A 23,546-nucleotide genomic window follows, 5' to 3' on the forward strand; every position below is an offset into this window, starting at 1 on the left:
GGACCCATCAGTTGCCCTCACTCTCTCCCACCCCAACCTGGGGTCACAGAGCGTGAGGGGCGAGGATGAGATGAACGGGTGTGAGAAGCCGCTGTTCTAGCACTAAGGTGGCCTTTTTTCCTCTTTCAAAATCAGCTTGTCCGGCTGCCCTCGTGCAAAGAAAAGTGGAGTCAAGGTGGCACCCACCAAGGACGACAAGGAGGACCCCGAGCTGATGAAGTACGTTGGGCCATGCTGGCTCCCTCATTGCTTTGCAGAATTGAGATTTTCCTGTGTTTTGTAATGTAAAAAATGCCTACTAGAGTCCCTTTTCATTAATACAATGGGTCACCTAACCGATCAATGCCAACTTTCGTTTTTATGGAAGCTCTCATAATGCACGTTGGCACCTATGAAGATGTGAGCCCTGAGTGTCCTATGGAGGGCATGGGTGCCAGAGCCTCCGGGCTTCTCGGGTCTGGAGTATTTGACGGGGCTGGGAGAGGCAGAGCACCCTTCTACCTATGTGTTAGGGCCACCTGGGAGTGGGCCCCAGGGCCTTGTAACCTGCAGACTTTTGTCTGCAGGAAAGGTGAGATGCAGAAGTCAAGGAGAAGAGGGTGGTTAGAAAGACGTTGAAGCTTCGAATCCCATGTGTCCGTCCACCCACACACCTATGCAGAGAGCTGGTAGATTGAGAGAGCCGGGAGGATCTAAACTGGACACCAGACACTGTTGGGTGAAGGAGAGGACATCCTTGGCCTTAAGTGACCCAAAGTCCTTGAGGCAAACAGAATCTCCTCTGTTGCTCTCCCCACTGGGGCAGGGTGGGGCTGACAGGTGAACCCTGCCTCTGTGTTGTCTTACTCAGTGGGGGTTTGTGTCCTCGCAAGCCTATTCTCCCAATAGGGGGTGGGTCCCCTGCACTGCCCACTTGTAGGTGGGGGCAATGCTTTGCCACAGACTCAAACCGGGTGGCCCACTGGCCAATGTGCCCAGGACCGAGTTACTTTCAGAGCTGACATCTGGCAAAATGGGCAGTGGGTTCCCCAGCAGGTGAGCGGTGGAAATGATGGCTCTGGACACTTTGTTGCCCAGGGCCTTGGGGCTGGCTTGGTCGGGACAGGGCCCTACTATGTCCACAGGAAACAGGTTGCCCTGATTGTGTTACCTGCTGGGCCAAGGGCAGGCAGACCTCACCCCCGGGGAGGGGGCAACTTGTCCGAGATTGGGTTGCCCCTCTTGGTAGCTCGCTCCAGCTGTGCCCCTGGAGGAACCTAACTGACCAACATCACATCCTTCGGAAGGGCTGGCCCCAGCAGCTGTTTGGTGTAATAGGCTGTGGCTTGTTTGTTTATTTTTTATAATAAAACTGTAATGAATGCTAAATTAACAATGCAAAATTTGTGGTCGTTAGTACTATGAAGGCCGCACACTAAATGCTGAGGTGCAGAAAAAAACATTTTGCCCCTGAGAATCCAGGAATTTGATATGATCATATAAGTGCAGCACCTTTATGGATTTGGCAAGGATCCTGCTGGCAGGGATGTTACAAGTGAATCGTGCTGCATTTGCAGATGACTAAAATCAAGATCAGCATTTTTCAAATTAACCAGGAAAAACGGTTTTCCTTTCTAATGTGCTGTCAACTTAGCTTTAAAAAAAACAAGAGTTCTGCAGCCAAGTGGAGACTCGACTTTGAGAAACATTTCAGCATTTGCAGGATAGACGAAGTTCCTAATGGCCCCATGGCAGAGGGAACCTGACCACTTAACGCCTCCGTTTTACGGGGTTTGCCTCCCCAGCCATAAACTTTAACTGCATTTATAATTGCCTAACGTCTTTAAACAGATGCAGATCGAAGCAGAAACTCGAATGGATGTGTCAGGTCTTGCTGAGGGACGGGATTTTGTCAGCGTGCGTGAGCTGTGATCGGGAGAGCCTGGTGGAGCAAGTCCTTTTTATGACATCTCATGCCTGCACTATTTAAAACTGAGTCACATCAGGCACTTGGTGGTAAATCCCTTTGCCACAGCTTTATAACTGGTCATAAAAGTCCTTCGGAGGCGCCACCATGGGAGTCAAGAGGCGAAAGTCCCCTGCCCTGCCCATTGTCCCTAGAGGGGAGCCCACGCTGCCCCTGGCCACACAGACACCCGACAAATGAAATGCACCTCTGGTTCCTGGTCCTGGCCGTGTTTCTCATGTCACTGGCACACACGGCTTCTGCCCCCCAATATGTGACAGGAAACACTAGCTCACCCAAGAAGCACAGAGGCCTCACCAGCTCAGTGCCCGCACCCCTGCCCCAGCACGTTTCAAACATGACATCCCTGACGGCTTGAAAGTCTCCACACATGGTGTTGTGAGAAAGAGAACATACCTGAAATCTGAAATCCTCTCCATGTATGTGACCCAGGGGAACAAAAACAGTTTCCCTTGATGAAGGGGACTAGTGTTTTGCAAGAAAGGGAGTAAAAATAATTCAGATTTGGGCCAGGTGCTGTGGCTCATGCCTGTAATCCCAGCACTTTGGGAGGCCGAGGTGGGCAGATCACCTGAGGTCAGGAATTTGAGACCAGCCTGGCCAACATGGTGAAACCCCATCTGTACTAACAATACAAAAATCAACTGGGTGTGGTGGCGGGCGCCTGTAATCCCAGCTACTTGGGAGGCTGAGGCAGGAGGATTGCTTGAAGCCAGGAGATGGAGGTTGCAGTGAGCCGAGATCATGCCACTGCACTCCAGCCGGGGCAACAGAGTGAGACTCTGTCTCAATAATAATAATAATAATAATTCAGACTCGACCATGTAGAGTAACTGAAGAGCCACCTCCCATTTGGCCAGTGCCTCTTCCCAGCCCAGGTCCTCACCTCAGGGTCGGCTGTGCCTGGCACAGGTGCCCCCCAGGGCCCCATGGCTGGGAGGCATCCCCGTCTGAGGGGGGCTGGACATTGAATGTGAACTTCCCAAAGCCCCCATAGGGGCCGCTGGCAGTGTCTCTACTCTGGATGGGTTTGAGACGGCCTTGGACTGGCTCAGGGAATGTCCTGTGAGTTTCTGAGGGCTGGGTGGGTGGGATGAGCAACAAAGGGAAAAGAATCCAGAGAGGGGCCTGTGGAGAGAGAAAGCAGGGCCCTGGCCGAGGTGGCTGGGAAGTGCCCGAAATGGCAGCTTCAGAGATGAGGCCAGTGTGGGGCAAGGAGCCGGATGCTGCCCTCCCTGCCCAGGCCTTGTTGACCTTCCATCGAGTAGCACAGCTCTGTGCCCCCATCTCACCCCTGCAGCAGGAGCCTCTGCCACTGCCCCCGCCCCCGCTACCGTCCGGAGCGCTTCCTGCGCTGACTGTGACTTCCCTGTATCCCCGTGGATCTCTTTGTAAATGGAGCAATGTCCTCTCTTGGGGTCTTGTGTTGCCAGGTAATCATCACTGTGAGTGTGTGACAAATGGCAATTTGGATGAGTTTCACTGATGGAGAGATAAGAATGAGCCTTGCAGACTGAAGATCTTGTCCTAGGTTTGGAGTGGGTTCCTGGATGACGTGGTCCCTCAGATCCCCAAATCCTGGTCCAGGTCCTTCCCTGAGGCAGTGGGGACAGACCCTCAGAGAGGTCTTGGGCCTGGGCCCTCTGCATTGTCATTGTCCTGTTTGTCTCCGACCCACACTGTGCTCAAGGCATCTGCCAATCTGAATTTATGTTATTTTCATAACGGCCTCTATCCCTCTCCTGGAATACCCAGAACAAAGGAAAGGAAATCACCATTTAAGGCCAGCCTCAGGCAGGAGTGATTATGGGATATCCTAGTGAGTCTCCCCGACATGAGGTCTGTGTTCCTCCTTCTAGAACATAGATCTCAGTTGTGGCAAAGCTGCAACATCTATGGGCATTGCCCCCCGATTGCACTGGCCTCAGTCTGGGAGGCTGTGGGGTGACAGGCCCCTGCTGTCCCTGAGCTCCCCTGCTTAGGGTACCTTGTCATTCTCATGGATCCATAGGCCCCCAGGCCTATGCGTGATGCAAGCTCCCAGGGAGTAGCCTCTGGGGGGTCTCAGCTGACAACATGGCTCCATGTTGCTGAGTGATACAGAAGTGACTCCAGCAGCAAGGCTCGGAGTGAACCTGAGGGCAGCCCCCAGGCCCAGGGTCATAGCACGGAAAGAAGGTGGCTGCGGAGACTCCAGCCATACAGGGGCTGGGAGGCCAAGGCGGAAGAGGGGCGTGGCCCTGCAGTCTTCATGTTCAGCCGCGAGGGCCAGGTTCTTCCCTGAGGCTCCAGGACCTCAGCTACCCTCCCTGCCTCACTCAGAAGTCCTTTGATGTGTGATGCTGGGCTCCCTCGTGTCTGGCTTGGGAGTGTCTCCAGGCTTCTCCTCCCAACCCTTCGCCCCTGTACTCACCCTGGCCTTTCTGTGCCCAGGTGCCCAGTTCCAGGCTGTGTGGGGCTTGGTCACATCAGTGGAAAATACGCCTCTCACAGGAGCGCGTCCGGCTGCCCACTGGCCGCCCGCAGGCAGAAGGAAGGTTCCCTCAATGGCTCGTCATTCTCCTGGAAGTCCCTGAAGAATGAAGGACCGACCTGCCCCACCCCGGGCTGTGACGGCTCTGGCCACGCCAATGGGAGTTTCCTCACCCACCGGAGGTAACTGTGCCTGCAGGCCCTGCCCCTCTGCAGTCAGTAGGGACCCTTGCCTGGGGCCTGGGGCTGAAGCCAGACCAGGGCTCCATGTGACCAAAGTTTCTCAAGGGAAAGGCCAGGCCAATGGGTAGCGGATGGGGGAGGCTGGCGGGTCTGTTGTGCCAGGTGATGCTGTTGGTTACGTCTTCACCATGCGTCTTCCCTCATAAGCCACCCTTCCCCATCCTGATGGAGCCCTTCCAGGCTGGGTGTTATGCTGGACACAGAGGCCACACATGAGCAGAGCCCTGGGTCTGACACGTTCTCTTAACAGGCTGACAACTTCTCAGGAAAAGTGTGTCTCCTACACCTTTTGCCCTGTCTCTCCCATGCACACCTCTTCTTTGAACTCTGGGCAGAGACCCCTGCCTGCTTTGCAAGGAGCTGGCGACCCCTCATGTCTGGCAGTGGCCTGGGCAGCACTCACCACCTCTCACCTGCCCTCCAACACCTGCTGTGGAGCTGAGGGACCTTTGCTTCACCAGCCCCCACTTCCTGTGTGTGTCCTATGGCGACAATAAGTGCCTGGTCCCATCAGAAACCCTGTGTCTGGGCCTAGGGCCAATGCTGACTCTTCATTCCCTCCCCTGTCCCTCCCCTCCCCTTTTTCCCTCCTCCTTCCTCTCCCTTCTCCCTCCTTTCCTCTCCTCCCTCCCTTCCTCCTTCCCTTTCCCTCCCCTTTCCTCCCCTCTCCCTTCCCCTATCCCTCCCCATTTCCTTCTTTCCCCTCCCTTCCCCTCCCCTCTCCTTCCCCTTTTCTTCCTCTCCCCTTCCCTCCCTCTCTCCCCTCCCCCTCCCCTCCCCCTCCCCTCTTCCCTCCCTCTCTCCCCTCCCTCTCTCCCCTCCCCTCCCCTTCCCCTCCCCTCCCCTTCCCTTTTCCCTCCTCTCCCCTCCCTCTCTCCCCTCCCCTCCCCTTCCCCTCCCCTCCCCCTTCCCTTTTCCCTCCTCTCCCCTCCCTCTCTCCCCTCCCCTCCCCTTCCCCTCCCCTCCCCCTTCCCTTTTCCCTCCTCTCCCCTCCCCTTCCCCTCCTCTCCTCTTCCCCTCCCCTCCCCACCCCCTCTCCTCCCCTTCTTCCTCTCCCCTCCCTTCTTCCTCTCCCCTCCCTTCCCCCCGACCTTCCCCTTCCCTTCCCTCCCTTCCTCACCTTCTCTTCTTTTTCTTCACCTCCCCTCCCTTTTCCCTTCCTTCCTCCCCTACAAGATTAATTAACTCATTCATTCAACGAAAGCATTTGCACCATGTACCCAGCCCTGGAGAGAGAGCAGAGAAGAAAAGGACAACTAACCCTTATCCTTGTAGAGTGCATTTGGGGCAGAGTAGGTGGGACAGCCTATAAACAAATAAATACGTAAATGACAAAGAGGACAAGGAAGTCCTCTTTGAGAAGGAGGTAGCAGCTTGGCCTGAGGTGTCTGGGGCACAAGGCCTCAGTGAGGTGGCTGGAGCTGGGAACACCCTGGTCCGCTGGACGAGGTTGGAGGTGCTGGGGGGCTGGAGCCAGGGAGAGGCAGCGAAAGGAAATGAGGTAGAAAGTTCTGGGCCAGGGCTTATCCGGCTGCCAGCTGGCAAGGACTCAGCGTTCACTGTGAGTGAGGGGCCTGGCAGAAGGCAGAGGAGAGACTAGATCTGACACGGGCAGCTGGCACGGTCACAGTCGCAGAGGCCGAGAAGGCCACTAAAGGAGGCCGCTGCAGCCAGGGTCAGGTGGGCAGAGACTCAGGCTGGGCTTCCTAAGGACGTCTCACTTGCCTCAATCAACCTTTACTTATGGTGTGGATACAATCACTTCATAAAGGAAATCATGCCTGAGAATGTACAATTTTAATGCCTTTTTCTGCTCGAGTGTCTGTATCCGAGGAGTGATCTGTGATTGTCGTTACCACCACATCCTAGAGGGTGTCTCAGAGGCAGAGTCAGCCAGGACCGGCTCCTCTGGGAGGTCCGGGCTGCAAAGCACGGGCAAGCGGGTCCTGTGGACCTCAGACCCCAGAGGGAGCCTTACCCAGAGCACCACTGCCCCGGCCCCTCGAGTATCAGGTAGGGCCAGCTATGGCTGTGCCAGGTGAGGTGAGCTCTGGAGTGTCCCCTTCCCAGCCTCTGCCCTGCCTAGATGTAGCTTCTGTTTCCCCGTAGAACACAGTTTGGCCATAGGGAGGCCACCTAGGCCCTCCGGGTCATCTAGGTGAGGTGGACATGCTTTCTGTTAACCCATAATGTGTGACCCTGGGCTGGCCGTGGTGGGTGACCCTGGGCTGGCCGTGGTATGTGACCCTGGGCTGGTCATGGTGTCTGACCCCAAACTAGTCGTGGTGACCCCTAGACTATCCCATAGTGTGTGACCCTGGCCTTGTCATGGTGCGTGACCCTGGGCTGGCCGTGGTGCGTGACCCTGGGCTGGCCGTGGTGGGTGACCCTGGGCTGGCCCTGGTGGGTGGCCCTGGGATGTTTATGGTATGTGACCCTGGGCTGGTCATGGTGTCTGACCCCAAACTAGTCGTGGTGACCCCTAGACTATCCCATAGTGTGTGACCCTGGCCTTGTCATGGTGCGTGACCCTGGGCTGGCCGTGGTGGGTGACCCTGGGCTGGCCCTGGTGGGTGGCCCTGGGATGTTCATGGTATGTGACCCTGGGCTGGTCATGGTGTCTGACCCCAAACTAGTCGTGGTGACCCCTAGACTATCCCATAGTGTGTGACCCTGGCCTTGTCATGGTGCGTGACCCTGGGCTGGCCGTGGTATGTGACCCTGGGCTGGTCGTGGTGGGTGACCCTGGGCTGGCCGTGGTATGTGACCCTGGGCTGGTCATGGTGTCTGACCCCAAACTAGTCGTGGTGACCCCTAGACTATCCCATAGTGTGTGACCCTGGCCTTGTCATGGTGGGTGACCCAGGGCTGGTCGTGGTGTGTAACCCTGGGCTGGCCGTGGTGGGTGACCCTGGGCTGTCCGTGGTGGGTGACCCTGGGCTGGCCGTGGTGGGTGACCCTGGGCTGGCCGTGGTGTGTGACCCTGGGCTGGCCGTGGTGGGTGACCCTGGGCTGTCCGTGGTGTGTGCCCTTGGGCTGGCCGTGGTGTGTGACCCTGGGCTGGCCGTGGTGGGTGACCCTGGGCTGTCCGTGGTGGGTGACCCTGGGCTGGCCGTGGTGGGTGACCCTGGGCTGGCCGTGGCGGGTGACCGTGGTGGGTGACCCTGGGATGGCCGTGGTGGGTGACCCAGGGCTGGTCGTGGTGGGTGACCCTGGGCTGGCCGTGGTGGGTGACCCTGGGCTGGCCGTGGTGGGTGACCCTGGGCTGGCCATAGTATATGACCCTGGGCTGGTCATGGTGGGAGACCCTGGGCTGGCCGTGGTGGGTGACCGTGGTGGGTGACCCTGGGATGGCTGTGGTGGGTGACCCAGGGCTGGTCGTGGTGGGTGACCCTGGGCTGGTCTTTGTGGGTGACCCTGGGCTGGCTGTGGTATGTGACCCTGGGCTGGCCGTGGTGGGTGACCCTGGGCTGGCCGTGGTATGTGACCCTGGGCTGGTCATGGTGTCTGACCCCAAACTAGTCGTGGTGACCCCTAGACTATCCCATAGTGTGTGACCCTGGCCTTGTCATGATGGGTGACCCAGGGCTGGTCGTGGTGGGTCACCCTGGGCTGGTCGTGGTGGGTGACCCTGGGCTGGCCGTGGTGGGTGACCCTGGGCTGGTCGTGGTGGGTGACCCTGGGCTGGTCTTTGTGGGTGACCCTGGGCTGGTCGTGGTGGGTGACCCTGGGCTGGTCTTTGTGGGTGACCCTGGGCTGGCTGTGGTATGTGACCCTGGGCTGGCCATGGTGGATGACCCTGGGCTGGCCGTGGTGGGTGACCCTGGGATGCTCATGGTGGATGACCCTGGGCTGGCCGTGGTGGGTGACCCTGGGCTGGCCGTGGTATGTGACTCTGGGCTGGCCGTGGTGGGTGACCCAGGGCTGGCCGTGGTGGGTGACCCTGGGCTGGCCCTGGTGGGTGACCCTGGGCTGGCCGTGGTATGTGACTCTGGGCTGGCCGTGGTGGGTGACCCTGGGCTGGCCGTGGTGGGTGACCCTGGGCTGGCCGTGGTATGTGACTCTGGGCTGGCCGTGGTGGGTGACCCTGGGTTGGCCGTGGTGGATGACCCTGGGCTGGCCATAGTATATGACCCTGGGCTGGCCGTGGTGGGTGACCCTGTGCTGGCTGTGGTGGGTGACCCTGGGCTGGCCATAGTATATGACCCTGGGCTGGTCATGGTGGTTGACCCTGGGCTGGCCCTGGTGGGTGACCCTGGGCTGGCTGTGGTATGTGACCCTGGGCTGGCCGTGGTGGGTGACCCTGGGCTGGCCGTGGTGGGTGACCCTGGGCTGGCCGTGGTGGGTGACCCTGGGCTGGCCGTGGTATGTGACCCTGGGCTGGTCATGGTGGGTGACCCTGGGCTGGCCCTGGTGGGTGACCCTGGGATGTTCATGGTATGTGACCCTGGGCTGGTCATGGTGTCTGACCCCAAACTAGTCGTGGTGACCCCTAGACTATCCCATAGTGTGTGACCCTGGCCTTGTCATGGTGCGTGACCCTGGGCTGGCCGTGGTGGGTGACCCTGGGCTGTCCGTGGTGGGTGACCCTGGGCTGGCCGTGGTGGGTGACCCAGGGCTGGTCATGGTGGGTGACCCAGGGCTGGCCGTGGCAGGTGACTCTGGGCTGGCCGTGGTGGGTGACCCAGGGCTGGTCTTTGTGGGTGACCCTGGGCTGGTCTTTTTGGGTGACCCTGGGCTGGTCGTGGTGGGTGACCCTGGGCTGGTCTTTGTGGGTGACCCTGGACTGGCCGTGGTATGTGACCCTGGGCTGGTCGTGGTGGGTGACCCTGGGCTGGCCGTGGTGGGTGACCCTGGGCTGGCCGTGGTATGTGACTCTGGGCTGGCCGTGGTGGGTGACCCTCGGCTGGCCGTGGTGGGTGACCCTGGGCTGGCCGTGGTATGTGACTCTGGGCTGGCCGTGGTGGGTGACCCTGGGCTGGCCGTGGTGGATGACCCTGGGCTGGCCGTGGTGGATGACCCTGGGCTGGCCATGGTATGTGACCCTGGGCTGGCTGTGGTATGTGACTCTGGGCTGGCCCTGGTGGGTGACCCTGGGTTGGCCATGGTGGATGACCCTGGGCTGGCCATAGTATATGACCCTGGGCTGGTCATGGTGGGTGACCCTGGGCTGGCCTGGTGGGTGACCCTGGGCTGGCCATAGTATAATACCCTGGGCTGGCCGTGGTGGGTGACCCTGGGCTGGCCGTGGTATGTGACCCTACGCTGGCCGTGGTGGATGACCCTGGGCTGGCCGTGGTGGGTGACCCTGGGCTGGCCGTGGTATGTGACCCTGGGCTGGTCATGGTGGGTGACCCTGGGCTGGCCCTGGTGGGTGACCCTGGGATGTTCATGGTATGTGACCCTGGGCTGGCCGTGGTGGGTGACCCTGGGCTGGCCGTGGAATGTGACTCTGGGCTGGCCGTGGTGGGTGACCCTGGGCTGGCCGTGGTATGTGACCCTGGGCTGGCCGTGGTGGGTGACCCTGGGCTGGCCGTGGTGGGTGACCCTGGGCTGGCTGTGGTGGGTGACCCTGGGCTGGTCATGGTAGGTGACCCTGGGCTGGCCGTGGTATGTGACCCTGGGCTGGCCGTGGTGGATGACCCTGGGCTGGCTGTGGTATGTGACCCTGGGCTGGCCGTGGTGGGTGACCCTGGGTTGGCCGTGGTGGATGACCCTGGGCTGGCCGTGGTGGGTGACCCTGGGCTGGCTGTGGTATGTGACCCTGGGCTGGCCGTGGTGGATGACCCTGGGCTGGCCGTGGTGGGTGACCCTGGGCTGGCCATAGTATATGACCCTGGGCTGGCCCTGGTGGGTGACCCTGGGATGTTCATGGTATGTGACCCTGGGCTGGCCGTGGTGGTGACCCTGGGCTGGCCGTGGTATGTGACTCTGGGCTGGCCGTGGTGGGTGACCCTGGGCTGGTGAATGATATGTAGCCTCTGCTTCCAGTTTGTCAGGCTGTCCCAGAGCAACATTTGCTGGAAAGAAGGGAAAACTCTCAGGGGATGAGGTCCTCAGTCCAAAATTCAAGACTAGCGATGGTAAGCATGGCTTCCTGAATTTCCCTGCTCATGACTGGGTGCCCGGGTGAGAGAGAGCTGTGCACCTTTTTGGTGGGAAGAAGGCAGAGAGATGAAGCCCCTCCTGGAATGAGTCATGGCAGAGGCAGATCCCTTGACCTGAGCTGACAGCCTTTTGGACCTTGGCTCTGCAGCTCTTGACACCTGTGTCTGGGGCCCCTGGCCCTCAGGAGGTCATGCCTGCTGTAACCTGTGGCTTTGGTGACCACTGGGATCAGAGTCCAGTGGAGCCCACGTGCTATGATTTTGTGGAGAGGTGAGGCTCATTCCCACTTAGGTGAGGAAATTCAGCATCGCCTGAACAAACTTCCATCTTTAATGTAGCAATTAATATCTCCCAGATAGATTTAAGCCTTTCCACCTGCCACCCAGCTCAGGAGGCAAACCATAAACACCCATCTCAGAATTTTCAAGACAGACTTCTCCAGCACGCGATGTGGGGTGTGAGCCCCAGAGAGATGAGCTCAGACACCCAGGAGGGGGGACCTCTGCTGCACGGGGGGTTGCAGTTCCATCTAGAAAGCAGGCTTCCCCACAGCACTTTGGCCCAGGCCTGCCTGAGGCCCAGAGCCACAGCTCAGGTTTCTCACTGGGTCAGTGTTGGAGAATGATGAGGAGATCAAGCAGCTGAACCAGGAGATCCGAGACCTGAACGAGTCCAACTCGGAGATGGAGGCCGCCATGGTACAGCTGCAGTCCCAGGTAGGTGGTGCCGCCCCCCACTCCTGGGCTCTTTGCCTTCCCAACCCAAACATTCATCGTGGGAACAGTGAGGCATCCGTCGGCACTCATCAAGGTTGCCGTCAGGGCTGAGCTGACGGACAGCGCAGTGCCTGGCACACAGGCACACTTAGGACGTGCTGGCCACTCATGTTGTGGTGTCTGTGAAGTCACACTGTGAGTGCCGGCGGGTCGCTGGAGCTGGTTGTCCCACTAGGGCTGTGGTCTCGTTAGCGTTAATAATACTATTAATAATACTAGTCCCATTAAGATTAGCAGCACTGTCTCTCTTACTCTCATTAGAATTCGTCCTGTCAAGGCTAGTGGTCCCGTTAGGCTTACTGGTCTTGTGAGCACCAGTAGTCCATGAGTGTGATGCCTTAGAGCCAGGCCTCTGGAGCCAGGTTTCTTCCCCAGCACAGCCACATACCAGCTGAGGGACCTGACAAACCTTTCAGCCTTTTCCTCCGTAAATGGAGGTAAGAACAGGATTCTACTCCTGGTTATTGTACAATGAACGCATTTCTATGAGGAAAACATTTAGCATAAGCACCTGATCCAGAGTAAGTGTGGTCAATGAGAGCTGCTGTTGCTGAGGAATAGGATTACAAATTACTTCAAATGTTTGTGTCATATTTCCTGATTTCCCTAAAATGAGCATTTGTAATCAGAAAAATAAAAGAAAAACACTAAAGATCTTATTTTGAAAATAAGAGCATGCCTCACCTGTGGCTACTGAGTGGAGTCTGCAGCCGCAGTGGGGGAGTGGGCACACATAACTGTGCCCCTAACGGCTGGAGGGACAAAGGGACAAGGAAGTGACCAGGTCCCACAGGGAATTTGGGCAGAGCCCCTCTGGGCAGGGACAGATGGGGAGACGGCGGCCTCCACCAAGGCGGCAGAAAATGAGTGACATACTCCAGCCCCATGTGTCTCGTTACTCTGCTCTTGTCACTAGTGGCCAACAGGCTCACGTTGACCACTTGTTACTCAAGAGCCTGTATAAAAATAGCATCACCCCACGGGGATCAGGAAGGATTTTCGTTGTCATGCACATGTCAATGCTGCGTGCCCCCAGGTTCATAGGCAGTGACAACAGAGAAGGGGTGACGGCCCTCCTGGCAGAGCCATCCCCATCCCCTCCTGGTGTCTCCGAGTGTGGAGATGCACTGTGGTATGGGTGTCCCACTTTGTGCTCCCTGCTCCTCCCCTTCTCAAAGTCCTCAGAGCCTTCATCAGTGTCAGTGTCCTTGGGGTAGCACCTCTGATTTCTCTTTATTTGCCAAAACAAATCTTTTTAAAGACAAATTATTACCTTTTACTGGCATCCCTTTGGAAGGACTCAGAAGCCCCTGTCCCTTTGAGGGAGTTTGGTGAGTGGTGTCCTCTGCAGAAGGGCAAAGGCAAAGGGAAGGCAGGTCCCTGTCTCCCATGCAACCCTTTCAGAGCCACATGCTTGTCGCCAGGCGGCAGAAGAAGCGTGCTTGACCCCATCCACAGCCTCCCAGGAAGGAGCTCACCACTCCTGCCTCGTGTGTCACCCACACTGTCTTTCTGTGAGTGTAGCCTCTGCCCCCACGGCTCCCTGCAGATGGCTGGCGGCTGTTCCTGGACACCAAAGGCCTCAGGGCCAACGAGGCCCTGGGCAGGTTCACCGCCGTGGTGGGGAAGTGAGAAGACTTGTCTGTGGTTGGCCTGGGGAAGACGTGCCTGGGAGGCCCTGAGGAGGCTCTCTGTTGGTCTTTCTGGTGAGGGGAAGACCCAAAGGCCGTCCGACACCCCACAGGGTGGGTGCAGTGATTCCCGTCTTACAGATAGAAGCAGGAAGCATGGTGAAGCAAAGACCACAGCAGGTGGAGTCTGAAGCTGAGACAGGGCGCTGTGAAGTCTGTGGTCCCACCCCATCCCCTCAGGACAGAGGAGCTCAGAAAACCAGGAGGGGGACCTCTGCTGCACAGGGGTTTCGGTTCCATCTGGAAAGCATGGTACAGGGAGACGTGCCACACGAGCCCCTTCCTGGCTTCCCTGGAGTCAGGCCATGTCTCCAGAGGGCCCTTGCCTTTCTCTCCTCTGGCAGCCCCTCACCTGTGGCAGGACACTTACAGGAAGGCAGGGTCCCTGCCCCTTCCCCCACCCCAGGGTTCTGCATTCTCCCAGAGGGTTGTGAGAGGCAGCCCAGGAGGACTCCCAGGAGGATGGGGGCCAAGGGCAGGCAGCACTTCAGACCTCTCTCTGGCACAGATCTCCTCCATGGAGAAGAACCTGAAGAACATCGAGGAGGAGAACAAGCTCATTGAGGAGCAGAATGAAGCCCTGTTTCTGGAGCTGTCCGGCCTGAGCCAGGCCCTCATCCAAAGTCTCGCCAATATCCGCCTTCCACACATGGTAGGCAGCACGCAGACCTGCCGGCACCACAGCTGCCCCCCAGGGTCTCTCCGGAAAGCAGGAGGGCAGGGCATCTCCCACCCCCTCTGCCTCTGGGTCCTGCCCTAGGGGTCCTGTGCCCTGGTGGAGATTCTCTCTACCCCGAATGGCCTGGGCATTGGTTGGCTATGGTGGCTTTAGCCCTCCTGAGTAGCTAATGAATCCGAAGCAAAATGGTGATTCCATCAGCAGAGAGGCTACTGCTGGGAAGGCTGCAGAGAGAAACACTCAAAGCAACCAGGGCAGGGCAGCCAGTGCTGCCCCGAGTTGGTACGGGCTTGTCTCGGGTCACACGGGGGCACAGGTTTGATGCTCCCACATCAGGTTCTTTGGTGTGGGGCCCACTGCATGGATGGGGCTTGCTAACCTGGTTCTGTTCTCTAGGAGCCAATATGCGAACAGAATTTCGATGCCTATGTGAGCACCCTCACCGACATGTACTCCAACCAGGAGTGCTACCAGAACCCGGAGAACAAGGACCTCCTGGAGAGCATCAAGCAGGCTGTGAGGGGCATCCAGGTCTAGGCCGTGTGGTACCCAGGAGTGTCCCAGCCCACCACACCGTTTACCTCCCCCGCCCTGCCCCACACCGTGGGGATGCCCAACTCACAGTGACTTCCCGTTCGCGGCCCGGTGTGGCCTCGGGTGGGTTTATCCAAAGGGATGGCTGGAAATCAGCCTCTCCCACGATGCTCCCTCCAGGCTTGGGGCCGTGGCGGCCCCATCTGTGTGCACAGGGGCACTGAAGAATTACAAAGTGATTTATTTTTGTTTTCTGAAAGAAATCTGAAGAGCAGCTCAAAGTCTCCAGTGGAAGCTCATGGACAAGGTTCTCAGGGAAGTTTTGGAGTTTGCAACCACAGTATTCCTTTGTCTGTCGAGGCTGGGAGGGTAGCCGTGAGCGTGGTGGGCGGGTGGTGTGAGTGGCATCTTGGCCTGGAGGACATGCCCGGGGCAGCGTGCCTGTGCTCAGTGAGGGCGGCTGAATCAAGTGCGTTTTCTGTTTTCATTTAATTCAGTTTTGTGTTAAGGGTGGAACAAAGCTCTGTCCCAGAGGGAAAGTTAGGAATGTGCCTCCCAGAGGACACTCCGGACAGTTGACAAGCATCGCAGCCCCTGTCAGGTCAAGAAATTTTAACCTGGGAGACTCCTGAAAATCAGCCTAGTGTCTGGGGGCAGCTGGCGCGCTGAGGCTCTGGAGATGTGTGTGGCCCTGGGTCACAGCTCCCTGTTGGGGCTGCAGCCTTTAGACCCTGTGTCTGGGATCCACGTCCAGGGACCGCTCTGGCTTCTGTGCATCCACCCGGACCCCTGACCCATCACTGCCACATTATCCGGGTCGTGGCCAAGCTTGACCTCTGCATCCATGGCGACGGAGGTGGCAATGGCATCATCAAGGTCAGAGGGTAAATTCCTAACAGGAGACCACCAAGGTTTCACTTCTTTTAGATCCATCCAGTATGCGAAAAAAGGGTACATTTTAATTTAGTGTGTTAAAAACACAATGTTCCTACTGTGTAAATAGAATCCAAGTCAGTTGTGACTGCAATTCCAAGTTAGTATTTAAAAGTAGAGAAATTGCACTTCCTGGAAAAAATTAAAAAGTAGTTAGTTTAATTATTCTGTAAATTATTTAATTTTGTCAAGATGTATTTATATTCACAACCTCTTATGTTAACGTTTGCTATTTATTTAACATTTTTATTTATTAATTTTATACTATTTCAACTAGACCCCACACCAGGGCACCCTAAGAGGGGAAAAGTGAATTCAAAGCAAAAATAACTATTTGACTATAATGTAGGCCACAAAAAATCTTGATATAACTCCTAGTTATAATTTTGATGCAACCAAGTTATTTTTTATATATTTTGTTATTTATTCTTTTAATAATGGAATTTTTTTAAAAAGTATTTTGTAACTGAGGAATTTTGATAATTTGGGGATTTTTTTCCCTTGGTCCAGTGGAGAGAAAGATGTTTTGGTTTTCTTTTTCCATTTTGGGTTCCTTTTGTTTCAAGCACGGATAACAGCAAATGGAATTCTGTATTTATTATTATTTAAGTGTAGCGCAGATGTGTGTGCTTGGGCATGTTTCTCGTGTCGCGTTTGCGTGTCGGCCCTTGCGGTGGAGTCCTGTTGCTGTGAGGGGGTGCCGGCCGCAGGCAGCCTCGAGTCGCCGCTGGGCTCACAGGCTGTGCCGCCCATCCCTCCGACAGCTCCAATACTGTGACCCTCCTTCCTCAGGAAACGCGTTGAACCCACAGCACTCCATGGTGTGTTTGCAGGGTGATTTCCTAATAAAAGTCCACTCTGACTGTGAGTCGGTGCTGTGGTCTGTGGGGAGGACACTGTCTCCATTCCTGGTGGGCTCTATCATGCACCCTCCTGGGAGCCTTTCCTGGTGGGCTCTATCATGCGCCCTCCTGGGAGCCATTCCTGGTGGGCTCTATCATGCACCCTCCTGGGAGCTTTTCCTGGTGGGCTTTATCATGCACCCTCCTGAGAGTCATTCCTGGTGGGCTCTATCATGCACCCTCCTGGGAGCCTTTCCTGGTGGGCTCTATCATGCGCCCTCCTGAGAGTCATTCCTGGTGGGCTCTATCATGCGCCCTCCTGGGAGTCATTCCTGGTGGACTCTATCATGCGCCCTCCTGAGAGTCATTCCTGGTGGCTATCATGCACCCTCCTGGGAGTCATTTCTGGTGGGCTCTATCATGCGCCCTCCTGGGAGCTTTTCCTGGTGGGCTCTCTCATGCACCCTCCTGGGAATCATTCCAGGTGAGCTCTATCATGCACCCTCCTGAGAGTCATTCCTGGTGGGCTCTACCATGCATCCTCCTGGGAGCTTTTCCTGGTAGGCTCTATCATGCACCCTCCTGGGAGTCATTCCTGGTGGGCTCTATCATGCACCCTCCTGGGAGTCATTCCTGGTGAGCTCTATCATGCACCCTCCTGAGAGCCATTCCTGGTGGGCTCTATCATGCATCCTCCTGGGAGCTTTTCCTGGTAGGCTCTATCATGCACCCTCCTGGGAGTCATTCCTGGTGGGCTCTATCAGGCACCCTCCTGGGAGTCATTCCTGGTGGGCTCTATCATGCACCCTCCTGAGAGTCATTCCTGGTGAGCTCTATCATGCGCCCCCCTGGGAGCCATTCCTGGTGGCTCTATCATGCACCCTCCTGGGAGTCATTCCTGGTGAGCTCTATCATGTGCCCTCCTGGGAGCCTTTCCTGGTGGGCTCTATCATGCACCCTCCTGGGAGTCATTTCTGGTGAGCTCTATCATGCGCCCTCCTGGGAGCTTTTCCTGGTGGGCTCTATCATGCACCCTCCTGGGAGTCATTCCTGGTGAGCTCTATCATGCGCCCTCCTGGGAGCCTTTCCTGGTGGGCTCTATCAGGCACCCTCCTGGGAGTCATTTCTGGTGAGCTCTATCATGCGCCCTCCTGGGAGCTTTTCCTGGTGGGCTCTATCATGCACCCTCCTGAGAGTCATTCCTGGTGGGCTCTATCATGCACCCTCCTGAGAGTCATTCCTGGTGAGCTCTATCATGCGCCCTCCTGGGAGCTTTTCCTGGTGGGCTCTATCATGCACCCTCCTGAGAGTCATTCCTGGTGGGCTCTATCGTGCACCCTCCTGAGAGTCATTTCTGGTGGGCTCTATCATGCACCCTCCTGAGAGTCATTCCTGGTGGGCTCTATCGTGCGCCCTCCTGGGAGCCTTTCCTGGTGAGCTCTATCATGCACCCTCCTGGGAGCCTTTCCTGGTGAGCTCTATCATGCACCCTCCTGAGAGTCATTCCCGGTGGGCTCTATCATGCGCCCTCCTGGGAATCATTCCTGGTGAGCTCTATCATGCACCCTCCTGAGAGTCATTCCTGGTGGGCTCTATCATGCACCCTCCTGGGAGCTTTTCCTGGTGGGCTCTATCATGCACCCTCCTGGGAGTCATTCCTGGTGAGCTCTATCATGCGCCCTCCTGGGAGCGTGTGGGCAGGAGGGGAGTCATCCATCTCTGGTCTCTCCTTGATACCACACGTGGGGCCCCCCTTGTGTCAGTTTAGCCAATATCTCCTTTTGAAACTACCCTTGCTTACCGCCTCCATGTGTGTTTCTAGAAGGTCTAAGTCACTCTATCTTGCCCCTTCCCACATGACCAGTCATTTGCAAATTGAAGTTTTTCCCAGGAGTCTTTTCTTAGGGTCAGGGAGAAAAAGTTTTCCTGCTGAGGTTGTTAGGCTTGGGGGTATGGAATTGGGGTTTGCCGGGCTCTCTCTCCTGGCCACAGGAGGAAGCCATCAGTAATAGGAGAGAGTTCAGACATTCTGGAGGTGGGCAAAGCTGACAATGGAGGTAGATGTGGAGGAGAAGAGAGCTCTCTGATGATCTTTTCAGAGCTCATGGACCCAGCCATGTCTGAAGGCACTCCACCCTTGAACTGCCCAGTTATGTAAGGCAATGGATTCTTTTTTTTTTTTTTTTTTCAAGCTGGCATACAAGGCCAAAAAGCCAATGCAAGCCAGCTTTAAAAAAAAAGTGACTTCTCCCCTTTTTCATTTTTGTACTTTTGTGTCAGGTGGAGCTCTAGTGCTCCTAGAGTAAGACTTGGACTTGGGGCTTCTAGTCACATTCAGCCTAAACTGTCAACATGCTTTTGACCTCCCTGGAATCTGGCCCTGGTGGTAGTCCTGGAGCATTCATCTGATATGCAAACAAAGGATCCATCTTCACTGACAAATTCTTAGAAATTCTGGACTGAGTTTCCAACCTCTGTTGTAGTCAGACAGGGTCCGTAGCACCTGTGGAGGACATTTGATCTGCCTTCAGGGCTCCAACTGCTGGCTCTGGGGGCCCGAGCAGGTGCCAGTGCCTACTAGTGGGTTATGCAGAACCTGTTCAACTATGAGGAAGGGCTCCTGGGGGTCCCCTTTGGCGAGGCCCCATTTGTGACAGGGAGACCAGTGGCCTGGAGCTGTATCCCTTTACATCAGCACAGCAGATGCAGGGGTGGGTGTGAGCAAGACCGAGTCTGCAGCGTCCCCTCAGCAAGCTGAGGTAAAATCATTCTGGGGGACATGAGAGTTGGCTGGAGAGATGGGGACTATGATGTTCCTGCTAGGGGCCACAGGCTGTTACCATGATGTTAGAAAGCTGCACAATCCCACAGTTTGATAATGGCATGAGCTGGTCACCCCCAACAAGATTCTCTCACTTTTTGCTTTGAGGCACTGGCTGGGCCACCAGCCCACTGGGAGCTGGGAGAAAAAGTGTCTAGAGTCACAGGCATGTGCTCTCTTAGGATTTATTTTTGGTATGGGACCCCACAGCTAGGCCTTCTCTACCAGCCTGCAGACCCTCCTGTTTACCATATCCAGAGAATAAAGCTCAAGGTTTCATCCAGAGGGAGGGGAGTGTTTGCCTGGCTCTCAGAGTCAGGGTGGAGTTCTGGGGAAGGGGGCTACTGGCCCCCGAAACACTTTCTCCCAGTCGTCCTTTCCCATCTCCAGCAGAATTTGGTACCACCAGTTCTTGGGGGGTTCTGAGGTGTGGACAGTGTTGGTTCTGAACTTTCTACACTCTGGCCAGAATTCAGTGTTTTGGGTCTTCTAGCCCATTTATTTGCATCTGTGAATTTTCTGGCTTCTAAATTGCTTTGTTGCAATTTCATCTCCTCACTCCTGCCGATTTATGCCTTAAAATCTGTCATTTTAGCCAGGTGTAAGAGACAACAAAGGTAAATACACATATACACCTGCTTTCCTTACCTGAATGGGTATGCTTCAAGCTGATGAGCACACGACTGTCTGCCTGAACAGACGGGAAGTCAGCTTAGTGCTGGGTCGACAACACCCCGTGAGTAATTGAAGCCTCAAGTTCAGGCGAGATTTTCCTATTAACCACTCTGTCTCTCTGAAGCTGGTGGCCTCTCAGAGGCTGCTAAAGACATGGATGTGGAGGGTCTCCTAACCATCACCTGACTGTGAATCCTGCAACACAGGCCATCCATGCTCCCAGGGGTTATAGCCTCTGTGCCATTCCCTTTGCCATTCTTAAAATATGGAGGTGGAGTGTGGACTTCTCTTAATAGTCTTAAGTCTTCACAAGGGCACCCTTATCCATGATCGTGGGTGGCCTGGGCTGATGCCAGGCAGCTGACCTTTGGCAGAGCTATGCTCTGAGCCACTCTGGCCCTCACTGCACCCCAAGCCCACCACCCCCCTGGCTGCTCCCATTGTCTCTGCCTCTCTTCCTTTCCTCTCAGTGTCTTCAGCATGCAGGTCTCCGTGTGTGCTGACTTTTCTAAAGCCTGGCCTCTCCTCTTCCGGCACCTGCTATGGCTCCCTCCTCCTCTCCCTCTACTGTATCTTCCTCCCATCTGCTTATGTGCTCATGGCCTCTCCTCCTTCCTGATTTCCACCCTACCCTGCAGCTGCATCGGGGCTGTCCCAGCCCCTTTCTCCTCATTCCCAAAGCTGATGTCTGCTGTGTGTGGAGAACTCCCGTACTGTCCCCCAGTCCTTTCTTCCCTGGCTCTAGTACCTCCTGGGTGTGCACTTGGATGCCCCAGAGGCATCAGGACACATGCCTGGGTGAACACAACCGCCTGCCCGCTACTCCCACCTGGTCCTTTCTGGGCCCAGCAAGACACCAACCCCCATCAGCCCCGGACTTCACTCACGCAGCCGAAGGTCACATGGCCACACAAGAGCCCCTAAGCACAGCTGCCTGATGTGCCACGTGAATGTGAATGCCCTGGGGAGCACCCAGCTTCTGCTGTGCCACCGCATGGGGCCAACCATAGAGCAGCTCTGACAAGGGCAGGTGTATGATGTGGGGGAAGAAGGGATGGTTATTTTGGATCCTGGGGAAAGCCATGCAGGGATACATGTACAACAGCACAGTCTGTGCCCTGCCCACCATGTGGACACAGCGACTCCCCTGAGCTCCTAGAGAGCCCCTCCCAGTAGCTAGCGTCGCAGTGTCGCTGAGCTGTCTACTTGGGCTGACTGTAGCTCCTGAGAGCTGGCCACACCCCTGGCAGCCTCATGAGCCAGTGTAGGTCTTGAGGGGTTCACTGGGAGCACCATGAAGTTGAAGGATGTGGCACAGTCTCAGCCCTGCAGAACCATCCCTGAGCACCCACCACCCCCAGGATGAGAAACCTTGCTGGAGGGGAAGGGGTGCCTGTGAAGCCTTGCCACCCCCCCACAGGAGCCCAGGAGCAGGAGGTTGAGCAGCAAACTGCAGCCACCACTCCAGCACCCAGCGAACCCTCTTCATGGGGCACATTCATCTCTGCTCATGGGGCACCTTTTGCCAAATTAGACACACCTTTGCCTGTTGATTTCACTCACTGTCAAAAGTGTTTTCCTTGTGTTTAATCCTGTCACCGCTCTCTCTGTAGAAGTTGTCGAAATAGCAGAAGTCAGACCTGGTAACGTTTATGGCTAAAGATGGTGAGGAGCCATGTGAGAACCAGCCCTGCTGCCTAGGAAAGACCAACCGGAAGTGCTACAGGTTCCACCCCGTATCCCCCTGGGCCACTGCTTGGGACCCCTGGGGGGTGGATAATCTCAGAACACATCAGGCACCAAATCTAGAAGGGCTCCATGATGACTGCCCTAACTCCCACCCCATGTAGAAGGCCTACTTGGATCAGCTCTGAGCACATAAGGAGAAAAAAGACTGACCATTGTTGAATCTTTTTTTTTTTTTTCTTTTTGAGACGGAGTCTCGCTGTGTCGCCCAGGCTGGAGTGCAGTGGCCGGATCTCGGCTCACTGCAAGCTCCGCCTCCCGGGTTTACGCCATTCTCCTGTCTCAGCCTCCCGAGTAACTGGAACTATAGGCGCCGCTACCACGCCCGGCTAGTTTTTTTGTATTTTTTTTTAGTAGAGATGGGGTTTCACCGTGTTAGCCAGGATGGTCTCGATCTCCTGACCTCGTGATCCACCCGTCTCGGCCTCCCAAAGTGCTGGGATTACAGGCTTGAGCCACCGCGCCCGGCCCCATTGTTGAATCTTATCCCTTTCTACACATATGGGCTCTTTCCACCTCTCAGCCACCTGTGATACAGGCAATAGGACTGTCCCCATCATTGCAAGTGAAGGAACCAAGGCCCAGGGAGGCCCAGAAGGCTGCTCAGAGCCACACAGGTTTGCCTGCAGGCTCCTGACTCCAGAGCTGGTGCCTTGGGAACCACATGATGGTGTCTGTAGCATATCCAGGAGGAGAAGAGCAGATCCTCGCAGAACAGTAGGATCCAGTGGGTATCCAAGGGGCCAAGGGAGAAGGGGCTGCTATGGTCCCTAGTCCAGTGGGAAGGGCAGGAGGCGCCTGGAAGAATCTGCCTGGGCAGGGAAAGATGGGCGCTCACTGCTGGGTTGCTCCAGCCTCAGGAGAGTTGGGAACCATCTGGGTCCCCAGTCAGGATGCCTGAAGAGGAGGCCAGGGGAGGCCAGGTAGATGTCATTGCCTCCGGGGACAATCTGATCATTCCCCAGGGCAGGTAGGACTGGCTGGAGACCACTAAGGCTCCTCGAAATGGAGTCAGATTCTCCAGCCTCATCTGCCTCCATATTTGGTGAAGAGAGCTACAGAGAAATCATGGAGAAAAAATGGGGCACAATGTGGTCAGGGATGCCCCTCCTGAGGGGATTTGCACTTGAGCTGAGGGAGGCGTAGGCCAGGCCTAGGGGTGTCTGGGACAGGGGCAGGGACCCTGGTGGGAGGGAGGAAGGGTGCCAGCCAGTGGGGCTGGCCAAGGGGCGGGGCAGCGGGAGTCATGAGGGATGAGGGAGTTCAGCCATGGCCAGACTTTGACGCTGTGTGAGATGCAAACACTGGGGCTTTGGGGCAGTGGAGTGACCTTGCGGATGTGTTTTCTGGTTTATTTGCCTCTACAAGATCCCCGAGATGAGGGTCTTGTCATACTAACCCTGGATGCCCAGGGTCAAGAGAGCAATCTGCCCTTGCAGGCAAACAGTGCTGAGTGGAGGGAGGGAGGGGGAGTCTAGGGCTGGCCTCAAGTCACTGGGGACATCTGGATGAGTGCTGAGACAGGGCAGGGGGCTCCACATGGCATATCCTCACCCAGATCTCAGGACTGGACTGCCCGGGAGAAGCTGACTTGGAGCTCACTCTCCAGACAGCTGGCAACTGGGGACCTCTCCCTGTGCCTGGCACCCCTGCCTGCCACATAAAGCCATCCTGCAAAGGTGCACTGGGTCCCAGATCACCCACCTATGACACTTCAGGGACATCCCTGCATCTCCCATCTATACCAGCCACCCCTCTTGGCTTCGAGGTCTGACCCTGGTGGGTTGCTGGCTACCAGATGTCTGACAACAGCCCAGCCTGGTTCGGGAATGCTACCCAAGGCCCTCCTGTCTGCACCTCCAGGTCCAGCTGCCACCCACATGGTGCCCAGGGAGTGAAAACATCCTCGGCTACCACCTCATCCTCATGACTAGTCTGTTCCACCACCTGTTGCAGTAAGACGTTTCTGGGGCAGCCCCTTCTTCTTCAAGGCCAATACCCACTCGCACGTTCCCCTCCAGGTTTTCCTTTCACAATTCACAAGAGGCAGTGAGGAGTGG

At 56.5% G+C, this 23,546-nt stretch overlaps 1 protein-coding gene across 11 annotated transcripts in view; it reads left to right on the forward strand.

Moving 5' to 3' along the window:
• The window catches only part of MYT1 (myelin transcription factor 1), an 82,022-nt gene extending 65,752 nt beyond the window's left edge, over positions 1-16,270 (forward strand). For 7 of the 11 annotated variants that reach the window (XM_065523469.1, XM_065523470.1, XM_065523471.1 and 4 more), the window contains 6 exons: positions 136-219; positions 4,400-4,621; positions 10,673-10,764; positions 11,402-11,505; positions 13,765-13,908; positions 14,332-16,270. In XM_065523469.1, the coding sequence (XP_065379541.1) occupies positions 136-219; positions 4,400-4,621; positions 10,673-10,764; positions 11,402-11,505; positions 13,765-13,908; positions 14,332-14,472 (787 nt within the window). In that variant the 3' untranslated portion in view covers positions 14,473-16,270. Of the gene's footprint in view, positions 1-135; positions 220-4,399; positions 4,622-10,672; positions 10,765-11,341; positions 11,506-13,764; positions 13,909-14,331 lie in introns of those variants that run through there. The other 4 variants (XR_012419695.1, XR_012419696.1, XR_010578811.2 and 1 more) reach the window with 3 other exon arrangements.
• The last annotated feature ends 7,276 nt before the right edge of the window (positions 16,271-23,546 follow it).

This window comes from Macaca fascicularis, chromosome 10 (genome assembly GCF_037993035.2).
Source record: "Macaca fascicularis isolate 582-1 chromosome 10, T2T-MFA8v1.1".
Taxonomy (NCBI): Eukaryota; Metazoa; Chordata; class Mammalia; order Primates; family Cercopithecidae; genus Macaca; species Macaca fascicularis.